This window comes from Perca flavescens, chromosome 16 (assembly GCF_004354835.1).
Source record: "Perca flavescens isolate YP-PL-M2 chromosome 16, PFLA_1.0, whole genome shotgun sequence".
In the NCBI taxonomy this organism is placed as follows: Eukaryota; Metazoa; Chordata; class Actinopteri; order Perciformes; family Percidae; genus Perca; species Perca flavescens.
The window spans coordinates 23,034,430-23,061,807 of record NC_041346.1 but is presented as its reverse complement, the minus strand read 5'-3'; the positions used below and the strand labels follow the sequence as shown (position 1 = coordinate 23,061,807).

Below are 27,378 nucleotides of genomic sequence, written 5' to 3'. Positions count from 1 at the left end.
TTGTCTGCCTTCCTCTGAGACCTAGTTTTCCTTTTCTCTTCTTTTCTCTCTCTGTCTGTCAGATAGTGGATTGCCCCATCGGGGGCTTCAGCCCTGGGCTTGGGAAAAAGCTGTGAGAGTCAGAGAGGCTTGAGAAACTCCTTCATCACTACACCTTCACTCGGGGTGTAAAATATATGGCATGCACTTTCTTTTATCTGAATGACATAACATTTTCTGACTGGTACTTGTAACCCTCCGTATGTGCTTGTTTCTTTGTTCCCTCTTTTAATAGACAAAATCTGTCTCTGATCTTATTTATGTTACTGTATTTACCCAAATATGAATATTCATAGGATGTTGTATACTGTATTGTATTACAGTAACATCTTCTCATGGGTGTACCTCCTTAGTGTGTGTTGAGATTTAAAGACCTATGTTGCTCCCGGCGCAGCGCAAAGCCCGACGCAAGTGTCTTTGCTAGTTCAAGACCGACGCAGTTGTCAATTTCCCGTCCAGCGCCCACGTTGTTTAAATAGCAAATGCACCTGCGCACATCTGTGTGCCCATGGGCGTAATGGTCTTACAGGGAGGTGTGTTCAGGTGCATTCTTGGCGTATTGCTGTCTTGAGGCAGCTGAAAGTGATCGCGCCATTGACCAACAAAAACCTAGTCTAAAGTCAACAGCGCAGCATTTCATTGTTATTTTAACAGCGCATTAGTAAAATACACCTAGGCTCGTGCACGGCGTACGCACACTATGCTTTTTTACACACACAGGGACGTGCAGCAGCACACAAAGATGCAAAGGATTGCAAATACAAATACTGCGGTGCAAATCCGCCATCATAATAGCAATGCACCAAGGTACAAAAGCGCCTGGCTTTTAAAGGGAATGACACTGATTGGTTTATTGCATGTTACGCTCAAAACACACCTATGACTTAATTTAGGACACTAAGTAGAGCTGGGCGATTTGTTTCCCTAAAAAAATCTGCGATTTTCTTTATAAAAAACTCGATATTCGATTCGATTTCCCCCTCCCACCTCCCCCCCCTTCCATTTAAAACAAAATAACTGTGAACTGTAAATATATTTTAAAAATATATATTTATTGTATTTAATTAAAGTGCATCAACATAAACAAAATTGCAAAGGCAAACCCTTTCTCTAGGTGAAAAGTCACTGTGCAGTGTGCAACAAAGATTGTTAAACATCCAAATTATTTATACTGTATTTGGATTAAAAAAAATTGATTTTTTGAAAATATGAATCGAATTGACCTACCAACTCGATTTTTAAATCAGATTGATTTTTTTCCCAGCCCTAACACTAAGTACAACCCTTTTGAACAATGCGCCTGGCACACGGACCCTTTTTTTCCACCGTTACACTAGCAAGATTTGTACACGCCCTACACGCAACTGCGGCAGGCGCTTCACGCCGTGCGCTTAGTTCATTAAAATAGAAGCCTTAAAGTGCTCATATTATGCTCATTTTCAGGTTCATAATTGTATTTAGCTACAGAGTGAGGCATCTCACTTCTGTACCATCTTTGTTGGGAGTTGCACATGCACATTAAGTACTGCTAGCTTGTCAGTTGCAGAGTATGAGGGAGTGACACGCTAGCAGCTAGGCGAGCATTATTATTATATTGTCTCTGAAGTAAAGGCTGGACTACAATAGAGCTGTTTGTGAAGAGTGTTTTCTGTTGGACATGCTAAGTCCCTTTGGGGTGGACTTTGGGCTTTTTCACTCTGTAAACCTATAACGTGCACAAAAAGATATATAACACAATAAAGTAAAAGGAAAAAGCCAAAAATTATAATATGAGCACTTTAATGTTCTCTGTGGTGTACTAAAAAAATATTTCAATTTAATACTAAACACAACCTAGCACACATGTCCTGTTTTTACTGCATATTTAATTGTCTCTTTCTCAAGTTTTTCCCTTTCCTTTCTTTTTTCTCTGTATTTTCCACTTTCCCAGAGGGCTTTATGCCATTCCAAGATCCTATCGATTCAAAGTTGTTAGGGCTACAAATGAAAGAAGTTGAGTTTATGGATCAAGCCTCCTCTTCTTTTTTAATGTTTCCATGTACTGCAACACAGACACAATTCAATAAATCAAAACACCACAGTCCTGCTCACAGAGGTGATTAGGACTCAAAATACAAATAACCAATCACATGAAGCAAACGCACCATGCACGTCATTGAGGGACTAATGATCACCAGACCACTAGAGAATACAATGCTTCATGCATCCATCTGGGTTTCCCCTTGAGGTGTTTTTGTACAGGCGATGTACATCTCCAGTTCTTCTTCAGAGTGGGGCATTCTGCAAGCATTCTGCTCCCCTGCGGAGCTTCCCCCTTCGGGCTATCTCCCGCCCACTCGCTCGCCTTCATCCCTCCCCCTCCCTGGGGCTCCAGTGAGACAGGGCGCCAGCAGCTGTTCTCACAGCACCCTGGACCATTTCACACAACTGGCATCATGCCATCATTACATCTCATCAAAGTAACCCCTGACTACCTCTTCTCATGTCCGACTCTGGCCCCACTGGACCTACTCTCTCACACATCCGTCACGGCTGCAGGCACACACACGTGCGTACACACTGAATAAAAACCTCTGGTGGGGAAAGCAGGAGTCGGAATAACAGTTGTTTCAAAAGGCTGATGTAGCACAGCAGTGAGCATAAATGCATTTAATCTCAGTAACCCATGCTGCCTTGGGGGTAGGAGTGATTCAAACTGTTCTTGGCATTAATCTCAATCAGCCCAGCCGAACCGTCTGACATCAGACACTGGCAGGCAGAGCATTCAGTGTTCCTGCTTGCGCTACACTGACAGACAGAAGGGACCTCAAAGACCACATGATTGTTTTATTTATATCTTGCCACTTCATATATTAATGCTCCTCCATGACTTAGTATTTTGTAATCTACCTCAGTAAATCGGGGTTAATGTTAAGAAGGGCGTTTTGGTCTTAGTCCTGATTCTGCCTCTCCTGTTAATTTTTCATATCTTCCCGTCACTCCGATCTTGTGGCTGATGCTCCACAATCCTCTCAGTGTCTCTGAATGAGGCAAAGACAATATCAACTGAACCCAGATGTTTCACAAACCTACCACTGCCAGTGCTCCTACTGCCTCTCGCTCACTCACCCACATTAACTAGATTTCACTGCCACTACCTAAATTGAATAAGCTTCTCTGACATGTGATATCATGCTGAACAACATAAGATTATTAAAGCTTGTGTATACGAGCACGTTTAGTCACATTCACCTCCTGAAAACTGTCCATTTTAGAAAAGTTCCACACAATAAAAACCCTCACGCTGGCTGGAAATGAAAATGATCTCCTGATTCTAAATTAGATTGTTCTATTTTCTGGCAGCCACTACTCTATATCTACTGTCATCTAGAGCTATGGGTGTGCCTTACCTCCTCGCTCACTATGCCTCGGCTCTGAGTGTTTTTCCTCAGTTTCGTGCAGGCTTGTATGATGGTGAAGATGAGTCAGGACAGACTGTATTGTCAGTGGTTGTTGATGGTGATGATGATGATCAACACCTGAATGATGTGTGGACTCTTTTGGGGCTAGGTGAGACAGATGTGAATGTTCAGGGATTGTCTCTAAAGGTGTGAACTCCTCTGGTGTCAGGGACACTCGGTACTCCTCTGACGCAGCGGATGCTGAAGGAGGGTGAACCGCTGCTGTAACGAGAAGTGTGTCAGATTCTCCCATGGGTACCAGTGGAGGCTCAGACAAAGGCCTGGTGTGTAACACGTTGTCTGTTAGTGGGGTTGAGCTGTCTGTAACTCTGGCTTCTGCTGGTGGAGCTCTTGTGTCTGTTCAGTGCATCAGTTGCATGAGGGACAGAGAATTTAAATGCAATGAGGAATGAGCAGGCTAATGCATTAGCACAAGAGATGCAGCCTCAGATTGTCTATCCAAAGAAAGCCTTGCTTTCCTTTTTTTCTCTTCAAATGTGTACACACACACACACACACACACACACACACACACACACACACACACACACACACACACACACAGAAGTGAGAACACAAAGTGTGATTTCACACTGCTGAGATAGGCTAAACTCTAAAGCTGTTCCACAACCCTTTCAGTGCTGGAAAATATTGTTGTTGTTTTTTTTGCAAAACACAGTGACTGTTAAAAGTGTGACTATTGTTAATGTGGTTGTAAAATCAATTCATACAGTGTTTGTCAACACTCAGTTTTTTTTTTTTATCTCTAAATCTGAGAGATGGCAAATAATGGAAATGTTCACAACAGCAATGGATTTATTACTCAATCTACCATGGTATGATGTGCTTACAACATAATCTGAATATAAAAAAACTACTGTTATAATTTTCTCTGTTTAATCTGTCCTGATGTCTTGGCCAACATCACACTATTTTCCACTATTGTGAATCTAAAATGGTTAGGTGGCCACAGTTTTATTCAATGGTTAGTTAACGAGAGAAAATGGCACACTTGGGTGATGCAGACATTCAGATTTTTTGCTGTAGAACTGTTTGTGAGATTTTTTCATGCGCTGCACACAACCCTGTGTAATACATCATTAACACTATGTAAGTTGTACAGAGAATGTTGACATTTTAATTGGTCCGATAGTAATTTATAATAAAGATTTTTGATCTGATGTCTAATTGTGTGTTGTGTGTTTTATTATGTGAACAAGACCAAATACATGAGAGCTGCCTTGTAACACACTGGCGGTTTTATGACACTTTTTTGACAAACTTTGAAGTGTCCTAAAACTCAAAAGGACTACCGGTATGTTAAAAAAATGTGTTAAAATCATTCTATTTCCTGGAGGACCGCGGGTTGTCCACCTCCATAGTAAAGTATATGTTTTTTTTTTTTTTATAAATGAGACCCCTGGAAAGCAGAGATGGAGAAAGTGCCATCAACTATGCACAGGATAGAGGGATCTTGCAGGCTCTAATCTTCGGCTTGCAGGGGATTTATAAGCTCTATATCATCAATAAAAGCAGGAGTTTACATAACTTTTAACCATCATACTCGTATAGCTCTCCATTCAAGTATACTCACTCTGCAATCATGAGTAAATTATGTTACACAAAAGTCTCATACCAACTAGTTTGCAAGTGCCCACCTACACTTAGATCAGAATGGTGAGGCTTTAGAGAGTTGAAATATGACTTTCCAACCCCAAAAAGTAAAAGGACAAAAAAAGGCAAGGTCCTAGTGTCATTTTTCGCCATGCAACAGCGCCATCAGTCTCTCATACAATGCATCAACAATCTAAACTGATTCATTACATAATCCTGTGACATGTGCCTGTTTGTACAGATGGACTTACTTACTGTCCGACAACACACACACACACACACACTCCCTGCTTAGACTCATTTTTAGGTGTATTCCACACAAATGCATTTGCATATAATGAGATCATTTGTCACTTGTATTAATGTAGCCTGAGAAATGATAACAATAATGATTAATGCCACCTGTCAGTCTAAGCATTATTATAATTTATTATCGGTGTGCTAGACATTGATTTAGCTCCACCCTAATGAAGCCATTGTGATTCTGGACCAGTTAACGTTTTGCCAGAACACCTAATGGTGGTGGACTGAGTGACAGCATGGATGCTATTAATATGTCACATGATTTTCCAGACATGATCCAATCTCTCTCAGTCTAAGGGCAAGTTCAATCTTTATAAAAATGCAAGGATTTCATTAGATGGGAGTGAGAGGAGGATGGTGCACAGTTAGGATTGTGGTTGATCTAGTGTAGTACATGTGAGGTTGCATAGACTTGTCTTTCTGCATACTACTTGTTCTGTATTCAGACTCTTCTGCAGCCCTGGGATCTGATTTAAAAAGATGGCTCGATACTGTAGTATGACTGGGTTTTAGGATTTGGTTTGTCTGACCTTCCCTCCCCCTTCGCCAAACGCCCATCAGCCAGCTGACCAATGGGCTGCTGGCTCTGTGGATCAGACTCTCTTGCCAATAGATTGCTAATCCTCATCTGAGCATGCTCAGTAACTGGGACAGGGACATGACAAAGGGTGCAACTACTATGACATGTTGTCCAACCCATAAGTCCTGCTGTAATGTGAGTGTATGTATAAGGCATAATGCATTTGCTTTTGCGTACCGACAAAAATAACCTACAAGCTTTGAATTCATATATAAATGCCGTGAAGAGCCAGAGATTATAGTTATTATTCAAGATAACTATGTTATGTGATCTAGTTTTTAATGTCACAGGACCTTCAGCCACATGATACAATAAGTGTGTGTGTGTGTGTGTGTGTGTGTGTGTGGCGCTGTGAGAGTGGAACCTAGGACCCCAGATCCCTGGGAGGAAAAAAAGGGGATGAAGATGATTTATGGGTTTGACTGAACTGCACCATATGCCTGCCATAACCCCACACACACACAAAAGGCAGAAGGAATACTCTACAATGGTATGATCTTCCTTTCTGGTGTCCCAGAAGTTTTTTTTATTTCATGTTTCAAATTACATTAATTCATTGTTTGTATTTTGTGCATTTGTAATTCATAAGGCAGTGCTTTTATGAATTTAATGTAGTTAATAGTTTTTTCCCAGTACAGCTTATATCTGACACTCTTAAATAACTTCATATGACACTGATTAAAGCTGCAATGATTATTTAATTCATTTGTTGATTAACAGAAAATAAATCATGCATTTTTGTATGACAAAATTGGTTTCAGCTCCTCAAATTTTTTTTTAATTTTTATTTCTGGTTTTCTTAGTTGATTGGATATCTTATGGTTTTAAAGTGTTATGGTTTTAATTATAATGGCCATTTTTCACTATTTTCACAAAATAGTCTGATTAATTGACAATGAAAATAACCATTAATTGCAGCCCTGTCATGGAGGTAAAGAATAGTTCAAATGATCACATTATGACTTTAGATGTAAAAACAAGCATCTACATTTGACGTTCTGTGTCCTTCACAGCAAGTTTGAAATAGCTTACAAAGTGAGCTCTGTGTACAACATTAAAGCTTCTGTCAGCCCCTCCTAAATCACAGCTAATCAGTGAATTTGTTGACTTCCCTACTGACGTCAGCCAAACAACAAAAGTGCTGTGCTGTTCAACAAACGTTCTTAATGGATTTCCTTCAGACAAAAAAAGAAGAAGAAACTCTGACGACATTGCAGCAGTGCCGAAATCCCAGCTACTCCCACATCCTAAGTGCTTTTCTGGTGGAACATGAGAGGTCCGCTGCCTACCAAGATGACAGGTTTAAATTTAGCTTGAGGGCGAGCAGGGCTTCGAGGTCCACTTTACTGTACATTCGTGCAGCTGACAGAATCTGTTCGCATCCATTCTGGGTTGCTTAAAATCACTCAGTCAGAACAAATAAAGTCTAAATGTCCATACAGTGTGACGCTCTCGCTCTCAGGACAGGACAACCCAGGGCTGGCATCAACGCCAGAGATACGACCAGGGAAACAGCTGATGTACAGCCTAAGACCTCCAGTAAATTGCGGGATGAATTATGTATGATATATATACAGACACAAACATACTGCTTGTCAGCATTCAAGCACAACCACAGGAACGGACATTTGCTTTGTTTTAATATATATAATTGGATTATTATTATTATTATTATTATTATTATTATTACGTATGCATTCACCTGCGAGCAGCATTTGATGTGAGGTGGTCAAGTTGGATCATATTATCTTTAAGGCCGGCTACACACTGGATGCGTGGCGTGAGCGTGTCAGCTGCGTGGCGTGTCCGTTTATATTTTGGCTCCCATGTTAACAGGTTAGAGCTTGCACACTGCCTGCGTGACATGCACGTCTCAGGTGCGGCTTGAGCCTCGCCGAAAATGCGTGCAAGCTAGAAATAGGACAGACGCCTATTTTTCACGCGACATGCAGGCGTATTGGAAGCATTTCCATTCAAAATAGAATAGGAAAAGATGTTTATATGTCATTTTGACACAAATACATTTAATAAATGATATTTTGATGTTTGAAAGTGTGGTTTTGACATAAATGCTAAATGTTATTTAAAAAAATCTATTTTATAATATTGCACTTGTCAATACAGAAGGAAATATTCTGTAGCCTATTTTGCCGTCAATACTGCCGATGTTGTCTTTGTACTTTGTAATCAAATTAGTATATATTTAGGTTTAACATGAATTATACTACTGCTTGAGTGCAGTTTATCAATGGGATACATGTGTACAGACAAGGCTAGCAGCAGCAACGCCGCATCATACATGTTTCTGGTGATCAAAGACAGAACACGTCACACAGTCGACACGCAACAGAAACGCCACGCTCACGCCACGCATCCAGTGTGTAGCTGGCCTAACTCTGCAAAAACAAATCTGCCTAAGAAATGAACAGATAGTTATTGAGTCCTGTTGTTTCTTAGGAAAATATCTGCCCATCTAGTTAGATTATTTCAACCTGTTTTAATATAGAAATCAACTTGTTTAAAGGAATAGTTTGACATTTTAGGAAATGATCCGCTTATTCGCTTTCTGGCAGAGTGATAGATGGTACCAGAGAGGATTGGTGCCACTTTCATATCTGTCCATCAAATAGAAATTATCAAATTTTTGTGCTAAACTAAACTTTTGCTGGCTGTAGCTTCATATTTGATGGAAAGCGAACACGCGCGTTTCCCACAACAACTTGAAGGAAGACAGAAAAAGGTGAAAAGGACACCTTATTCTAGAAATTTCATGAAATCAATTGAGACTCCGATTGAAATTATGTAACTGCAATGGCAGATGTTTTCAGTAAATAAGACTTCCATGAAGATTAGATAACATGAAGATTTCTGCAGCGTGTGCAGTCTGCAATATGTTTATCTACAAAGTAACTGCAACTGTCAAATACTCTCTGGCTATGGCTGATGTACTTAACCACACCTGCACAAGGGGCTCCAAAGGGCTCATGGGTAATAGCCGAAGACCTTTCAGCTTCTGAAATGGTTACTGTGCTCTCAGCTTTGCCCTTGGGTCCACCTTCACCTTCAGGTTCACCCTGTGTTCCACCTTCAGCTTCACCCTCAGCTTCAGCTTCACCCTGTGTCTCAGCTTCAGCTCCAGGACCAGTAAATGTCTTAAATGAAGTGGATGTTGTGGATATTCAGCAACACAGGTACACATGTCAAATAACAAGCAGAAACTAAATCTGTGTGAACCTGAAACTGAACCACTAAACTCATTATCAGCCCATTAGCAGATATCATTCTCCTCTTTGACAAATCATACCCATTATTTTCTATCTAATTGTGAGGGGAGACCTTTTTAAAGCAGACTTCTGCAGTGCAGTCCAATTGCTCAGTCTATCCATGCATCAGCCTTATACTGTCCGGCCATGTGGAGAACAGCCCAGTGCTGTCAGGGTTGATGTTGCCACTTTGCCGATCGTTTCTGTCTAACAGCTCGGAGGCTGAGAGCCTTTCCGCAGAGAGAATCCCTAATCAAATTCCCTTTTATTCCTGCCATCCCAAGCTCCTCACCCGGAATCACACTGCATTACAACACACTAACATATGCCCACATCCTTCTCCTATTTCTCTCTCGGTCGCTTTTCTCTCTCAGCTCTCTTTGCTCTCTCCACAGCACTCTTTAGTCTAAATAAGAAAAGCAGAACTGTGGAAGAATTCCTCCTGCGCAGGTTAGGGAGATGTGCTGTGATGAAAGGACATGGCGACAGAGAGGCCTATTAATAATGAAGCATGCAGGGCCCAAGCTGCAGCACTGAGAGAGGAGACGCAGGAGAAGAGAAACGACTGACTAGAGAGCCAGCTGAACATCACAGGAGAGAGGGAGAGTTTAGGAGACGTGCAGAAAGCGTGCTATATGGGTTAAAACGTACATTTCAACAACAATGCAACAAAAAGGGGGAAAGACAATACAGGAAGAGAGAGAGAGAGAGGGGGGTGGAATATCACCTCCTCGGCTTTGCTTTGCATTATTACTTACTAGAACCGGAGGGGGAGCCAGCAATTGTACCTGAAAGAGAATAAGAAAAGGGAGAGGAGATGAGAACTTGTTTATTTATGCATTCAATTTGCCTAAAGACTTGACTCTGCCTCGTTCATCAGACTCAGGTGGCAGAGAGAGCATGCGTAAGAGCTGTTCTGCAAAATAAGGGTTTGTTGTAGACCACTTCTCACTGGCCCTCATTTATGAAACGTGCGTACGACCAAAAACAGGCGTAGGACAGGCGTACGCCGATTACTAGGAGGACACGCGCTGTCCCTCAGCTGTTGCCTCGTTCTGACTCAAGAAAAGAAAACGAGTAAAATAAAAGACTGCATAAACTCCGCTACTGGGTGTTGATTTAAATAAGTAGGCTACACCTACATGTAGGCCTAAGAGATTGCAATAGAAGCCTGTATATTAATATTAGGGCTATAGAAAATGTGTCAAGGATCCATCCATCCATCCATCCATCTTCGTCCGCTTATCCGGTGTCGGGTCGCGGGGGGAGCAGCTCCAGCAGGGGACCCCAAACTTCCCTTTCCCGAGCAACATTAACCAGCTCCGACTGGGGGATCCCGAGGCGTTCCCAGGCCAGGTTGGAGATATAATCCCTCCACCTAGTCCTGGGTCTTCCCCGAGGCCTCCTCCCAGCTGGACGTGCCTGGAACACCTCCCTAGGGAGGCGCCCAGGGGGCATCCTTACCAGATGCCCGAACCACCTCAACTGGCTCCTTTCGACGCAAAGGAGCAGCGGCTCTCTCCGAGCTCCTCACGGATGACTGAGCTTCTCACCCTATCTCTAAGGGAGACGCCAGCCACCCTCCTGAGGAAACCCATTTCGCCGCTTGTACCCTGGATCTCGTTCTTTCGGTCATGACCCAGCCTTCATGACCATAGGTGAGGGTAGGAACGAAAACTGACCGGTAGATCGAGAGCTTTGCCTTCTGGCTCAGCTCTCTTTTCGTCACAACGGTGCGATAGATTGAATGCAATACCGCACCCGCTGCGCCCGATTCTCCGACCAATCTCCCGCTCCATTGTCCCCTCACTCGCGAACAAAACCCCAAGGTACTTGAACTCCTTCACTTGGGGTAAGGACTCATTCCCTACCTGGAGAAGGCATTCCATCGGTTTCCTGCTGAGAACCATGGCCTCCGATTTAGAGGTGCTGATCCTCATCCCAACCGCTTCACACTCGGGTTGCGAACCCGATCCAGTGAGTGCTGAAGGTCGCAGGCCGATGATGCCATCAGGACCACATCATCTGCAAAGAGCAGCGATGAGATCCCCAGCCCACCAAACTGCAACCCCTCCCCACCCCGACTACGCCTCGATATCCTGTCCATAAATATTACAAACAGGATTGGTGACAAAGCGCAGCCCTGGCGGAGGCCAACCCTCACCTGAAACGAGTCCGACTTACTACCGAGAACCCGGACACAGCTCTCACTTTGGTCATACAGAGATTGGATGGCCCTGGTAGAGACCCCCTCACCCCATACTCCCGCAGCACCTCCCACAGTATCTCCCGGGGGACCCGGTCATACGCCTTCTCCAAATCCACAAAACACATGTAGACCCGGTTGGGCATACTCCCAGGCTCCCTCCAGGATCCTTGCGAGTGAAGAGCTGGTCCGTTGTTCCACGACCAGGACGGAATCCGCATTGTTCCTCCTCAACCCGAGGTTCGACTATCGGCCGAACCCTCCTTTCCAGCACCTTGGAGTAGACTTTACCAGGGAGGCTGAGAAGTGTGATACCCCTATAATTGGCACACACCCTCTGGTCCCCCTTTTTTAAAGAGGAACCACCACCCCAGTCTGCCACTCCTTTGGCACCGTCCCAGACTTCCACGCAATGTTGAAGAGGCGTGTCAACCAGGACAGCCCCTCCACACCCAGAGCCTTGAGCATTTCTGGACGGATCTCATCAATCCCCGGGGCTTTGCCACTGTGTAGTTGTTTGACTACATCAGTGACTTCCGCCTGGGAAATCGACGACAATCCCCCGTTATCCTCCAGCTCTGCCTCTAACATAGAGGGCGTATTAGTCGGATTCAGGAGTTCCTCAAAGTGCTCCCTCCACCGCCCTATTACCTCCTCAGTGGAGGTCAACAGTGTCCCATCCTTACTGTACACAGCTTGGATGGTTCCCCGCTTCCCCTCCTGAGGTGGCGAACAGTTTTCCAGAAACACTTTGGTGCCGACCGAAAGTCCTTCTCCATGTCTTCTCCAAACTTCTCCCACACCCGCTGCTTTGCCTCTTTCACGGCAGAGGCTGCAGCCCTTCGGCCCCTTCGGTACCCTGCAACTGCCTCCGGAGTCCTCCGAGATAACATATCCCGGAAGGACTCCTTCTTCAGTCGGACGGCTTCCCTGACCACTGGTGTCCACCACGGTGTTCGTGGGTTACCGCCCCTTGAGGCACCTAAGATCCTAAGACCACAGCTCCTCGCCGCAGCTTCAGCAATGGAAACTTTGAACATTGTCCACTCGGGTTCAATGCCCCCAGCCTCCACAGGGATGCACGAAAAGCTCCGCCCGGTGTGAGTTGAAAGTCTGTCGGACAGGGGCCTCCTCCAGACGTTCCCAATTTACCCGCACTACACGTTTGGGCTTACCAGGTCTGTCCAGAGTCTTCCCCACCCCTGACCCAACTCACCACCAGATGGTGATCGGTTGACAGCTCTGCCCCTCTCTTCACCCGAGTGTCCAAAACATACGGCCTCAGATCAGATGAAACGATTATGAAATCGATCATTGACCTTCGGCCTAGGGTGCTCTGGTACCAGGTACACTTATGAGCATCCCTATGTTCGAACATGGTGTTCGTTATAGACAATCCATGACTAGCACAGAAGTCCAACAACAAACAACCACTCTGGTTTAGATCAGGGAGGCCGTTCCTCCCAATCACGCCTCTCAGGTGTCTCCATCATTGCCCACGTGTGCGTTGAAGTCCCCAGCAGAACAATGGAGTCCCCACTGGAGCCCCATGCAGGACTCCAGTCAAGGTCTCCAAGAAGGCCGAATACTCCGAACTCCTGTTTGGTGCATATGCACAAACAACAGTCAGAGTTTTCCCCCACAACCCGCAGGCGTGGGGAGGCGACCCTCTCGTCCACGGGTAAACTCCAACACAGCGGCGCTCAGCCGGGGCTTGTGAGTATCCCCACACCCGCCCGGCGCCTCACACCCTGGGCAACTCCGAGAAGAAAAGAGTCCAACCCCTATCCAGGAGTATGGTTCCAGAACCGAGACTGTGCGTGAGGTAAGCCCCACCAGATCTAACCGGTAGCGCTCCACCTCCCGCACCAGTTCCGGCTCCTTCCCCACAGAGAGGTGACGTTCCACGTCCCCAGAGCCAGCGTCTGCCGCCCGGGTCTGGTCCGTCGAGGCCCCTGACCTTCACTGCCACCCATGTGGCATCGCACCCGACCCCAACGGTTCCTCCCACAGGTGGTGGGCCCATGGGCTGGAGAGATGGGAGCCACGTAGCTTGTTCGGGCTGTGCCCGGCCGGGCTCCGTGGCAAACCCGCCACCAGGCGCTCGCCCGGCGAGCCCGCCGTCTGGGCCTGGCTCCAGGCGGGGCCCCGGGCTTCCTCCGGGCAGGGTCACTCCATCTCTACCTTGCTTCTTCATTGGGGTTTTTGAACCATTCTTTGTCTGGCCCCTCACCTGAGACCACTTTGCCTTGGGAGACCCTACCAGGAGCACAAAGCTCCAGACAACACAGCCCTCAGGTTCACAGAGACACACAAACCTCTCCACCACGATAAGGTGATGGTTCAAGGATGTATAAATTAAATAGGCTAAACATCAGCTGGGGTCCGATTTACTACGGCAACACTGTTGACCGCATCAGTGATCTCTTTCATCCCGCATTCTTTCTACAGCCTTTAATACCAGTTTTCAGGCTGCCAAAATGTACACACGTTAGTGCAAATGAACCAGAGATATCAGGGTTTCAATCTCCACCTCTGAAAAGTGCTGCTTTTCAGCCGGATTACGTCTCGCCATAAATTCGTAAATTGTAGGGGCGAGGCCTCTAATCCGTGAATATATTGGGGCGTGACATTTTAATTACGATTGTTTCCAGCCGCTGCATTTATCAATGTACAACCGTTCTTACGCTCGGATTGGTGTGATACGAACGTTTGATGAATCACACGTGAAGCCTGTCGTAAGATGATATCTGCACTCATATCTGCGCTGGTTTCTACGATAGGTTGATAAATGAGGGCCAATGTCCTCGAGTAATTACTGGGTCTGCACCGCCTCCTCCATCCTCCCTAATTTATCCTGTTACTCTTCCTCAAATCCTCACATTCGGAGGTCCTCATCCTATATGTATGTTTTCAGAGAGTGCTACCACTTTGCAATGATTTAATCAAAACTTTATGCCTTTTTTTTTTTTCTCATGTTTTTCAAAGTTGTAGTTAAAGTTAGCTTAGCTTGGCGTGCATAATGCAATCTGTAGAGACCAAACAGTTTCGTGAGCCATGGCCATCTTGTTAGCATTTCAACCGAGCAAGTTGCAAACATTTGAATTTTTAAATTCCGCTAATGGGATTCGGGGGTTTAAAAGGGTGGTGATGGACTCTGAAGGTGTGTGTCAGTACCATTAGGACTGGGTTGGAAACAATAACATGGTTAAAAAAAAGTGCTGACAATCGAGCCATTCTCTGCAGTGTGTGCGCGCAGGTACAGGTGTATGTGAGTGTGTATCTGCCTGTTTCTCTCTGTACGTGATGTGAGTGTATCTATGTTTGTTTGAAAGGAGAAAACTAGGGAGGGGCTGCCCTAGATTATTATTTTATCATAGCTAGCTACTGTAGCTGGGTACACTCTCCAAGAGGATTTTCCCCCACGCACTCCCACGTTGTTACAGCTGTGATCTGCTCTCTGCACTGAGGTGACGACAACTCGGAGAACTCAGTGTCTCCATTGTCTTCTCTCAACCTCTCCTTTCTTTTCAACATGTTCCCTTGATCCTGCTTTTCATTCAGGACCTCAGAGGGATGACAACTTATACACCCATCAATCAAGAGTGCTGGAGAATGTAGTTTAAAATAACTGCATGTCTATTAGTTTTGAAAGATAAAATATTTTGTCATAATCCATCAACTCTGATTAGAAAGACTGACATTATTTGCACTGATGCCGCAGGAGAACCGGGTATTATTAAATTAGCAAAAATGAGTTTAAAATAGGAGAACAAAAGAGAATAAGCAGAATATGAACAATTAAAGAAATATTATTGTCACTGTAAAAGTTTCCATTGGCTACTCTGTCAAATTTCCACATTAGCTAACAGGGAAAGGACGCTAGTTTACTGTGTTCTGTGCTGGACATATCAGTGACCTACTATCAGCTAATGGGACACGAAACTAGCTTAACATTAGCGGTGCATCTTATGGAGCACTAAGGTAACATCAAATTAGTTGGGCTAAGACAGCAACATCAGCTGTTAATGGGGCGACCAGCAAGCTTAAATCTGCACTAATCAATATTTTTTACATTAACAATGGATAAAGTGACCACGTGTACGAACACAGAGAATTATCTCCAGAATCTGCAGTTCCCATCAACTCCGTTATGTGTTTGGCATTTTTCAGCTAATTTTTTTGGTTTTACTTTTGTTTAGTTTTGGTTCATTCTATGCGCTCTCATTGGCATAGTTTTCATCTCACTTCAGTGGAAAAGGTTTTTCGCTTTCTTACCGAAAGTCAGATAAGAAGGTTGATATCACTCTCATGTTTGTATGGTAAATAAGAAGCTACAGCGAGCAGCCGGTTAGCTTAGCTTAGCATAAAGACTGAAAACAAAGGGAAACAGCTAGCCTGGCTCTGCCCCACAGTAACAAAATCTGCCTACCAGTACCTCTAAAGCTCACACATTTATGTTTATCTCATTCGTTTAATCGGATTCTAACCTGGACCTCTGCGTAGAGGCATAAACCTCTCAGTATATGTGCGCCTGCGCTAGGACTGGGCAATATTTCGATATTATATCGATATCGTGATATGAGACTAGATATCGTCTTAGATTTTGGATATCGTAATATGACAGAAGTGTTGTCTTTTCTGGTTTTAAAGGCTGCATTACAGTAAAGTGATGTACTTTTCTGAACTTACCAGACTGTTCTAGCGGTTCTATTATTTGCCTTTTCCCATCGTAGACATTATGTCCACATTACTGATGATTATTTATATAAAATCTAAGTGTGAAGATATTTTGTCAAAGCACCAATTGTCAACCCTAGAATATCGCCGCAATATCGATATCGAGGTATTTGGTCAAGAATATCGTGATATCTGATTTTCTCCCTATCGCCCAGCCCTAGCCTGCTCTACCCACTGAGCTAACCCGGTCACCTTTGTTATCTTTTCAACAGAAGCAGGCTAGTTGTTTCCTCCTCTTTCCAGTCTTTGTGTTAAGCTAAGCTAATCAGCTGCTCACTGTAGCTTCTTATTTACCATACAGACCTGAGAGTGAAATCAATCTTCTCATCTTAAATAACTTTTCTTTTAAATGCAGAATAAATCATCCTAAATCTGCAGCACTGTCTTGGACCCTTCCCGGACACAACCCCTGTCTGTATGGAGCTAAATCGGGGCCAAATGTTTTGTTCATTTGAAAAAAATATATATAGTTGAAAAAATAAAGCTTGAAATTAAAAATTTAAGTTTTGGTCAGAACTTGGAAAAAATAAAACCATGTATTCAAACTAAAAATAAGTGTACCAATTTTTTTTTCCGGTTTCAGATCTGTTTTTCACTTTCAGATAATTTTTTTTCGGTTTGAGACTTTTGGACCTGATTTGGCGTGTGGGGGCGTGGCTTCAACTAAGAGGGGCGTGGCATTATGAGTGACAGTCTATCAAAGAAGGCAGAAGACTGCCTTCTTTGTTAGGCTGTCACTCATAATTATCTGAAAGTGAAAAACAGATCTGAAAACGAAAAAATAAAGATTTGAAACCGAAAAAAAGATTTGAAGGCGTAAAAAAAATAAGTTTTGAATCTGAAAACATGAAATGTGGAACTGAAAACAAATATAAAAGTGAAAAATGAAAATTTATAATTTATAATTTATTCAAAATAATTCCAGAATTTAATCTATATTTTATTCAAACTGAAAGAAAAATTGGTACACTTATTTTAAGTTTGAATACATGGTTTTATTTTTTCCAAGTTTTGACCAAAACTTAAATTTTCAATTTCAAGCTTTATTTTTTCAACTATATATATTTTTTTCAAATGAACAAAACATTTGGCCCTGATTTAGCTCCATATGTCTGCAGTAACTTAGATGAATGAATAGTTGTATCCATGCATTATACAGTAAAGCAAGCTGACAAACATCCTTAGCTAAGGTGTATGTAAAGAGTCAGAAATATTTTATCTAACTGTGTCAGATTGATGAGTTGGATCAACACAGTAGGTAGATAAACATGTTTTAGGTACGTACAGGTGTTGGGGGTTCCATTGGGTGCTGGCAGGTAGGAACCAGCCTTCCAGGACTTGGCTTTGAAGCCCTTCCTGCACCGCTGGCAGTCCTGGCCAGTGGTGTTGTGTTCACACTGACACTGGAGGTTCCCATCCTGCAGCAGGCACTGGGAGGCATGGAGGTTACATTTACACCTTTTAAAAGAAAGGAGAAAACACAAGTGAGGTGACAAGGCAGAAAGTGAAAGTTTTAATCACACACTAGTTGTAAGTGTTAATGATGTTAGATATTGTAGGATTTTTACACCAAGGAGGGGGAAAAGAGCATTGAGTGTTAAAGGTGTGATGCAGAGACGGAACAAAAATCGATTGTGGGTGAATTGCATTACAGTAATTCATGTAAAACAAGATTAAGATTGTAGGATTAAGGTACGTAAGGTTGTATGTAATTTGTTTACTGAGCAGACACTGTAAATTATTGTGAAACTGTACACCTGACAAAAAAAAAAAAAAAAGTGTGTTTGTGTGTGTGTGTGTACCGTATGTGTGGTGTTATGGGTGTATACACCTATACATGCATCAGTAAAATGTTGCAGAAAGCAGAGAGTTGAAACACACTTAGAAATATGAATTTGCAATGCCATCAACATTAATTGGCTAAAAATACATTTATTTAAAGAAAACTATCAGAGTTGTTAAGTGTTATTTTTTCAGTCTTAAATTCAGTTTTCTCTCAGAAGTCTCTGGCAAATCTACAGCACCCATTTCTATGTTGATGTTTGCTAGTGCAGTTTGTACAGTTGGCAGTCCATCTGATTCTGTCATTTTATTTCACCAGCAGCTTTGCTAGTGTTTCTACACCCTAACTGAGTAAAGCATCAAACATGACTGTTTTTAGATGTAAAAAGTCCTGCAGTAAGGCAAAGGTCCTGACTGACTGAACGTAGAGCAAAAACTATTAATAGATTCGATTAACATATATTATCATTATTCAACCAACAACACCAAATATTCTCTGGGACCAGCTTCTCAAATGTGAAAGGATTTTCTGACCAACAAAACAAGAAATTCATAGATGTCGCTTTGAGCTCTTATAAATTATTTATATTGGGCACTTCACCATTTTCTGACAATTTATAGGAGAAACTATGGAGTAATTAATAGAATTGTCAGCAGATTAATTGATCATGAAAATAATAATTAGTTGCATCCCTAGCTAAATGTTATTACATGATTTAATTTGAAAGATTTTTTTTAATGATCGTTATAACCAATATATATATATATATATATATATATATATATATATAGTTTTACTGTAATGATGGTGACTGTCATACAGAAAATAGATGTAAATATTGCCTGTTGCTTTTCCTCTTTCTAAATAATTGTAATTGAAAAACATACAGTGGGATGTTAAACTGCAAACAAAAAAATTAAATGAATGCAAAATATTGTAGGTCCAAGATTGTTCGTAATCTATTACCCACTCTTTGTCCAAGACTGTCATTTGGGAGCCACATGTTTACAGTTTTTGTGTGTGTGTGTGTGTGTGTGTGCGTGCGTGCACACATGTGCACAATGCCACCTCAGCAGAGGGCAGGTGGGCTGATCCAGAGGTTGAAGTTCTGCTGGGGAGGAAATGAGGATCTTAAGGACATTCGGAAGCAACAACTTTAAATTACAGCCTTTTCCAGATGAGCGACTGGACTCCAATCCAGTTTGTTCCACTGGAGTGAACAGCTATCCGTCTGCATCAAATATTCAAAGAATGGCCCCTGTATTCTCGTGAGATATCTGCTTCAATCTTCCTTCCTCGCAATAATCTGCACTTTCTCATCAGATTTTTTTGGTGTGGTTTATGCCCAACCTCGATCCTAGTTTCATGACATAACTTTGCGTTCAGAATAACGATGAGTGAAACTTAAAACCACACAGTAAGCTTTGCAGGAAAAGAAATGGAGACAGTGGATCATGGTGAGTTGTGTATCGCATCACATCTTAGCTTGCAGTCCTATAAATTACCCACGTTTCTCTCTTATCACCTGGACGAGCTGACAGGATGTGCCAGGGAGAATCCATCCTTAGACAAGGCCTTGTTTCCTGCATGCTTTCTGAAGGACACGAGCTGTCCACTTAGCAAAGAGGGAAATTGAACATCTCTTTTTCATGGAGAAAATGGAGAGAGAGTGAGTGTGTATGTGTGAAATGAGACAGGTGTGCGTGTCTGTGTGTGTGCGTTTCTGCTTTGTGTGATTGTGATGCATTTGTCTCAGAGCTGCGATGACAGACAACAGATCAGAGAAGCAGAGGCACGGTGACTAATGCCTGGATTGAGTGAGTGACAGCGACGAACATATCACCGCTTTTCATCTCCTGCGTCTACGGTGATGCATCTTGTCCGTCTCATCTTAAAAGTGGAAGCACTACTGAGTGCAGGATCTAGAAGCTGTAGTTTAAAATCAATACTGAAGAACAGAGTGAATTTCTAGGTATGCTGCTGTGCAGTTTGTATCTTGCAGGCCTAATGGCTGCAGCGTACTAGGGGACATGGCCTCTCTCTTGTCAATTATCTGGACAATTGACAAAGTTTAGGTTAAAGCCTGCATGAGTAGATGAGTCTGGATCTAGAAGTTCATCTTGATAAAATGTTACAGGCGTCTCGACTATCAACTAAATCTCAACTAACGTAATCATTAAAGCGAGGTGTAGGTTGAAACTTTGTGGACACTCCATCCCCTTGACCCGCTTTTCTGACTCCTGCCACATAGTACAGCCCAGGACGACCAGCAGTACTTCGAGCCTTGCACTCCTTCCGCATGAATGGTGTGACACTGACGACTTTTCAAGTGCCGTGTCTCTTTAACTCTCTCTCTTTCGGATGACAGCTTGCACTGGGATTTCTCCCGATCCCCGTTCTTTGGTCCCTCCACACACAAATAATACATGGGCACAATCATATGTTAATGTGCAAGATGTCTGCCTTCACTGCAAAGTCATCAAAGTGGGAGTAGCAGCTCTGAGCTGAAGGAAGTTAAGACGGGACAGCTGGATCCATCACAACCCTGTCTATTTACTTAGAGAGAGAGAGAGGGAGGGAGGAGAGATGAAATTAGAGAAGGTGAGTGGAGGAAAAGACAAAGAAGGGCAAGAGAAAGCTGGGTGAGAAAGGGAGTCTAAGAACAGAAGGAAGTAAGTGATTCAAATGTATTCAAGTCTACATTAGAAATCACACACACAAGGTGGTGTTTTAATTAGCTGGTGTAATTCTGGGTCAATACTTCTGTTAATCAGTCTGTTGGAGACTGTCCTCCAAGGAAAAATGGTTTCAGCAAATGGGCAAAAACAACTTATGTTTGTGTTGAAGTGACAAAGCCCTCCAGCAGTCTCAAGAATTATGACTTGTCCGGAGCAAAGTCAAAGTCGGGTGACGTTATTATAGAGCCACAAAGTCTGCAGAGGAAGGAGGTCACTGCAGAACGTTCTCAAACATCGTATGCAATTTGGTTTTTCTACAATATCTGCTCTTGCAAAACAATATTCACTTGTGGCATCTACTGCATGATTAACATTTTTATGGTTGTTATTCAACCAAAACCATGGTCTTTCCTTATAAGTGTTTATGGAACCCTAAACCAAACCATGCAGCAATCTAAACCCGTTCTCTGATGATCTCTGTACCCCGACCACCTCCCTGGGATGTCTGTGTGGTACAAGAAGTCAGCAATTGTGTTTCCTCCAAAACATATATAAGGCGAAACCATTTAGTAGGATACAAACGTAATTCCTTGGAGACAGGATTACACGTGTAATGCATTATCTAAATATCTGCATGCTCACACTATGTTTTGCATCTAACCAATGATCTGTAATTATCTAATAGACATACAGTTGTCAGCCTGTCTGTGTTTCTCTGTCCTTTCTCCTTTCAGTCCGTTTCTGTGAAGTCACGTCGGCCCTGTGTTTTAAATGATGCGAGGACTGCCGGTTTTAGACAGCAACGACACAGCAATTAGAGGAATAAATAATAGGAAAGATAAACAAACATCAAGGGGGAGTCATGTGGTGGCGGAGCCTGAGAAAGCAGCTGGAAGCAGCAGTTAATGGGGCTTTATCTGTCTCTTTACTGTAGTCGACTCCGATCCCTCTTATTTCTCTCCAGGGACACAGCTGTCAGTCATGCTCTCTTATTTTCGGTTTTGCACTCTCCTCCCACTGTATTTAAAACAAAAAAAAAATAATAATTCTACATACACACATACAAATTCCATCCACTGTGACTGTTCCAGTCTTTCCTTTCACTCTTCCTCTTTGATCTCCCATTGTATCCTCCATCTCTTTCCTTCTTTCCCATTCTGTCTGTCTATGCAGCCTTACCCCTTTAGCTTTTACATTACATGTCATTTACGCTTTTATCCAAAGCGACTTACAATTGCTATATATGTCAGAGGTCACATATATTAAAAAAGGTCACCAAAGGCATGTGTCATATCCACTGCGCCATCACCACCCCAGCTCTTAGCTCTTTTGCTATTGCCCGTTGCACCAGTGCTCACTGAGGAGCGCATTGGGTAAATTGGGTTGTGGACATGTGTTTGAAAGAAAATTGGGGGGTACAGACGATGCGGGGGTCTGAGCAGCAGGGAGAAGGGCAGTTGTGTCAAAGCCCTGACAGTCTGCCTGCCTCCCCGACTACAGTGCTGAGACTCTGAGGAGGAGCAGGAGGAGGGTCTGCATTGACGTGCTGTAACCTGTGATGACAGGCCGCATCGATGCGGCTCTGACCCAGCTGGAGATCTCCCTCTTCTACTCTGTGTTCGATCAGCCGTCACTGAGAAGGCCCACTCGCTTTTCGCAACAACCTCCTCCCTTGATACCACAAAATACACAATAGGCTACACAACCTGCTGGAGTAATAGTAGAGTGAGAGCGTAATGGGCAATGAGAGTCGGTTCTTTTGTTAGAGAGCGAGAGAAAGACTTAACACCCAACCTGACTGATGACATGGAGGTACATGTGCAAATGCAGGGGATAAATAAAATAGCAGGGAAATGAACATGAAATGACAATATAATACAAACACAATAGCTCTACAGTTTATCCCCACATTTGTGAAGCGTATAATATTGGATTTTTGATAGACAGACTTGTTTTATTTCGTGTTGTAAGATTCGAGGTTGTACTTTGGAAACCTCTTTCTTCAATTTCATTTTTGAATCCATTAAAAGACTTGTTTTGCTTATTGTTACTTCACTTGGATGTTTGACCCTCACCGTGCAGAATGATTTACATGTATGTTGAGAAACTCTAGAAGGCTTCTTTTTTTTTTTTTTTTTTGTCACATCTCAATTAGTTTGAAAGGGAGTCCAGTATGCAACTTACACAAGTGTGATGTGGAAACTTGAAACCCTCAGTACACATGCACTTAGAATGGACATTACAGTGAAGTAGGAGACATCTTGTGCCCAGTATCTAAATAATAAATAATATAATATATACATAAATATACATTATATAAATAATAATAAATACAAATCTGTTTGGCAGAAAAGCAGAGCCCTCCGACACAGTTTCCTGAGCGCAGCGGGAAGCGACCGAGCGAGGAGTGGGTGTTGCGTGAAGCTGGGATCATTGATCAGCAGCACGCCTTATTGGCTTCTGCTGAAGTCTTTATCACCACGTCCCCTCCCACTTCCTCCCTCGCCTTGCCTCGTAAATTCAGAGCAGCTAATTGGACATGACTGCGTTTATGTTCTAGCTTCATAAATTTTTCTTTCTCTGAAGGGAGAGGATCGATTTTCCTCGAGTGCAGCCTCCCGTAGCAGCGGAGCAGCATGAGTCTCTACAAACGTTCCCTCTCACCTCACTTTTTTCCCCCCCTCTCCACCATCAATCCTTTGTCTCTCTCACAGATGTGCTCCTTCTCTCTTCCTCTACACTAAACTGGTAATCTACAGTATAACTGACCTCCCCTGCAATCATGTGGTAAGCAGGGATTACATCGCGCCTCAACAATTGTTCTTTTACACGTTTCTATCAACCCCTTTCACTCATTAATAACAGAACTGTTGGCATTTTATAAAAGAATCATTCCACCCATTATCTGTCATTATCTAATGAAAGTTATTGACTGCAAAAGACCACAGATGTTGGATACATTTTCTGCCTTTCATGTCATTCACTCCCCCTCCATCTCTTTCTAGTTTCTCAGTTTTCTATCTTTTTTTGTAGCATATCCCATAATCTGAGGGAGAAAACACTTATCTACTGGAGCATCTAAGGCAGCCAAAGGGTGTTTGGTGTCTCCACAACACACACACACACACACACACACACACACACACACACACACACACATGCAATAACTATATATGTTCAAAGTTCAGAGGGTCACTGGATGCTTTTAAGTAAAATTGTCCAGCAAAAAGACATCTTAAATAATTCAAAGAACAGGGATGACCTTGATTGTCTTTGCAATCCACACCCTGTGTGTGTTTGTAATGTGTGTGTGTGTGTGTTTGTCTACTATGCAGTGTATGGGGATGTGTGACTTCCCTGGTGTTTATGTGGGATGATTAATTATATTAGCACAGTTTGCTCTCAAAAGTGTGTCTTTTATGTTTGTGATGGGCTAGATAGAGGGATGGATGGAGAGAGAGATATTGTGTGTTACTAAGCATACCAGTAAATTATTTACAGAGGATACAGTAAATGACTATTGCGTGCATGCCCAGTCCTGAGAGCTTCTCTCTGATTGGTTGGTTGTGGTCATGTAAAGAGCAGCAGGCAGAGTTAGGCCCACTTTAAGCTACCTGCTCTCTGAAGTATTTACTGTATGCACAGGACCAGATATCTAAATAATGGAGCCTGGGCACATCCTCTTCTCCAGTCCAGACCTCAGAGGACCATTCTCTTGAGCACAGCAGAGACAGTGTGCGTGTGCGCACGCTTGTGAGAGAGACCGAGAGATACTGGAACAATTCAGGTGTGGGTTACATGCCAGCTGTGTAAAACGTACCGTTTTTGCTGGCCTTTCAAAATGCAGGGGTAATTAATATGCAGCTTTCAAAGGGTTTTATCACCCCGGCTGTTTCCAGTGATACTTGTGTATGAGGATAAGACACAGTTTTTAAATAACTTTCTCACTCTCTTAAACAATTGGTGTAACCCTTGTTTAAAGAAGTGGCTCAGCGATATGGTTTCCTGTAAGATTAGGTACTCCTCATCTGTCTCATACTGAAAATGAATCAAGTTTGGGGGTTCCTTTGATAATTATATCAGTAAGTAAAAAACAGACTGTTTATTCACTGCAAAAACCACAATAGTGTCAGTGACATCATCCCGCAAGATGCTGGCCAATCAAATACTTGCAAGCGCACACATTCCTGATAGATATTTCCACTGTTTACTTTGACTGTCACAACAAAAGTTTAAATAATTGCTATGATATGATAACTTTCTAGAGTTGTAAAAATCTGTCTCAGAGTATTATAAATGTGCAATGCTTTCAATCTCATGGACCTCTGCTTAGTATGCAGACATAAGTGAAATACTGTGTACATCAGCAATTTCACCTAGTTATCTCTACTTGTCTCGACATGACACTAATAAAAAGCCAGTGTCCTATAAATAACATATGCAGAATGTTATTTTCACCTATGAATAGATGCACTGTCAAAACTGACTGACCACTGTGGTGGGTGACCCTTATTAATTCATCTACACAAGACACATTTTACTGGCATTTGGCACTTGGCGGGTGGTAATTTAGGACTCTGCACGCCAGCATTGTTATATTCATGCAGCATGATGCAGCATGAATGATGCGGAATGGCTGACGCCGTTCTTCCTGAAGCAGCCATGTCACTGCATCTTAAGGCTTCTTCCACTGAAGAGAGTTTGCCCTCGCTCCAGCCGGCTCCGATCGTCCTGAGATCACTGTGTAACAGCGCTGGATATTAGAGTGTAACCTCCCTGCAGAGTCCTTACTGCTGCTGAATGTGTTTTAATGAACACTACAGCAAAGAGTAACACCTGGGGAGAGAGGAAATTGGGCACGAGTTGGAGGGGGGTGGGGGAAGGGGCGTTATTATACATCCTCTTATTTAAGATATGAACGAGGAAGAAGAAGTCAAGGGATTTGGAAGGCAACGGGAGGAATGAAAAAGTGATGAAGAGACAGAAACTCCGGGACAACATGGGGTTTGGTGGGAGGTTCTTCCTGTTGTGCAGTCCCCCACAGAGTCTTCAGACCCCCCAGGGGCGATATGGATCTTTGTCTGTTTGTGTGTGTGTGTGTGTGTGTGTGTGTGTGTGTACATATATCAGAATGAAAAACTTCTCTCTGAGACAATATGCCCGCCACACAAACTTTAGAGACACCCTTTTGAACCCCTGTTAAGACATGTTGTTATAAATTAGCGCGCCAATACACACAAACCCAAACCTGCAGGCCCTCACCCATCTTCACCCATGCACCTAATTTTCCACACAAATACAATTACTTTATATACTTTCTCTCGTTGTCTTAGCCGCATGTCCTCTCATTTAAATGACGAACTGATTTGCAAAAAGTCACCTCCTAAAAGTCACCAAAACACACATACACAAAACACACATAACATGTGTTCATGTATAGCCATGTGTGTATTAGTGTCTAATTCCGGTGTGACCATGGAGGGAAGGATGCCTGGGGAAGATGAGCTGAGCTGGGATCAGCCAGAGGACAGGGGTTAATATAATTATCCTGCTAAAACCTTGAGACTGAAAGAACATCATTAGTCATAGAGAGAAGAGAGTCGCCCGAGCCGCGGGCCAGAGGAGGTGAGGAGGAGAAGGGGGAAGGAGGAAAGGAGAGCTTCAAAACACACCAGTGCAGTTAGCAAGACAATTAGTACGAGGACTAAAACTTGAGGGTCTTTGTGCAAAAAAAAAAGAGAGTACAATGTTTACCAGTGCTCTGAGCTGTAGCAGAAACTGCTTCGCTTATTCAGTAATAATAATATTTTGCTTAAAATCTCTACATAAATGAATTACTTAGAAATTGTATTAATATCTGAACTGAACACGTAATGACAGTCTTGTGTAACAAAAGCCCAGCGTTATTTAGTATTTAATGAAATGACCTCTGGTTTGTGCAGATTTAATATGAAGCTGTAGTTACTGAAGGACAAATATTTTTTTCAAAATGTGGTTAGTGGCCAGCATATGAACTGATGGGTAATAAAGTATTCAAACGTGCCATTTGGGGCCAAGAACTGCACTACTACAGCAATTCACTGATCAATTACACTTCAGTTCAAATGCATGAGAACGTTAATAGTGATGCAGTGTCAAGTTGACCCCATGATTGAAAATCAAATTACGGCTTCCACTCCAACTGATTATTTTCATTATCTACTATATCTGGGGTCTCATTTATAAAACTGTGTGTAGGATCCTTACTAAAAGTGTACGTACACCAAAAAAAAATCTGATTTATAAAACTGTGCGTATGCACACCTGTAAACAATGTTCCCTTTATAAGTCACAGATTACCCACAAGTGTGCGTACGCGAATCAGCCTCTTATCCTGCCCTGTACACGCCCATTTTTAACCATAAATAGTCAATGCATGAATGCTGATCAGTATGTTAATGACCCTGGCACTTATTCTTTCATTACGCTAAATCATGACTACTGGCGGGGAAAAAGCAAAAAACTTCTCAGACGTTGAGGAATTGCTGCAAATTGAATTATAATTTCAGCCTGTTTTCGCACAGTGTAGGGAAACCTGATCCATAGACTACCTATATTAATAATACCGTCCAAAATGGCAGGCATTACGGCACCCTGGGACAGCTTCGATATACCAGACCTAGATTTAACAGAACTATATATTATATCCAAACAAGCCTTAGTGATAAATGATTATATATAATATTAATAAAA

The 27,378-nt window shown here is 42.8% G+C and overlaps 1 protein-coding gene across 1 annotated transcript in view; it reads right to left on the bottom strand.

The window, feature by feature from the left end:
* ntng2b (netrin g2b) overlaps positions 1 to 27,378 on the bottom strand; it is a 68,813-nt gene that overhangs the window by 16,773 nt on the left and 24,662 nt on the right. The window contains exons 4-5 of the mRNA XM_028601460.1: positions 17,471 to 17,643; positions 9,998 to 10,027 (exon numbers count right to left, since the gene is read on the bottom strand). Of these exons, the coding sequence (XP_028457261.1) occupies positions 9,998 to 10,027; positions 17,471 to 17,643 (203 nt within the window). The remainder of the gene's footprint in view (positions 1 to 9,997; positions 10,028 to 17,470; positions 17,644 to 27,378) is intronic.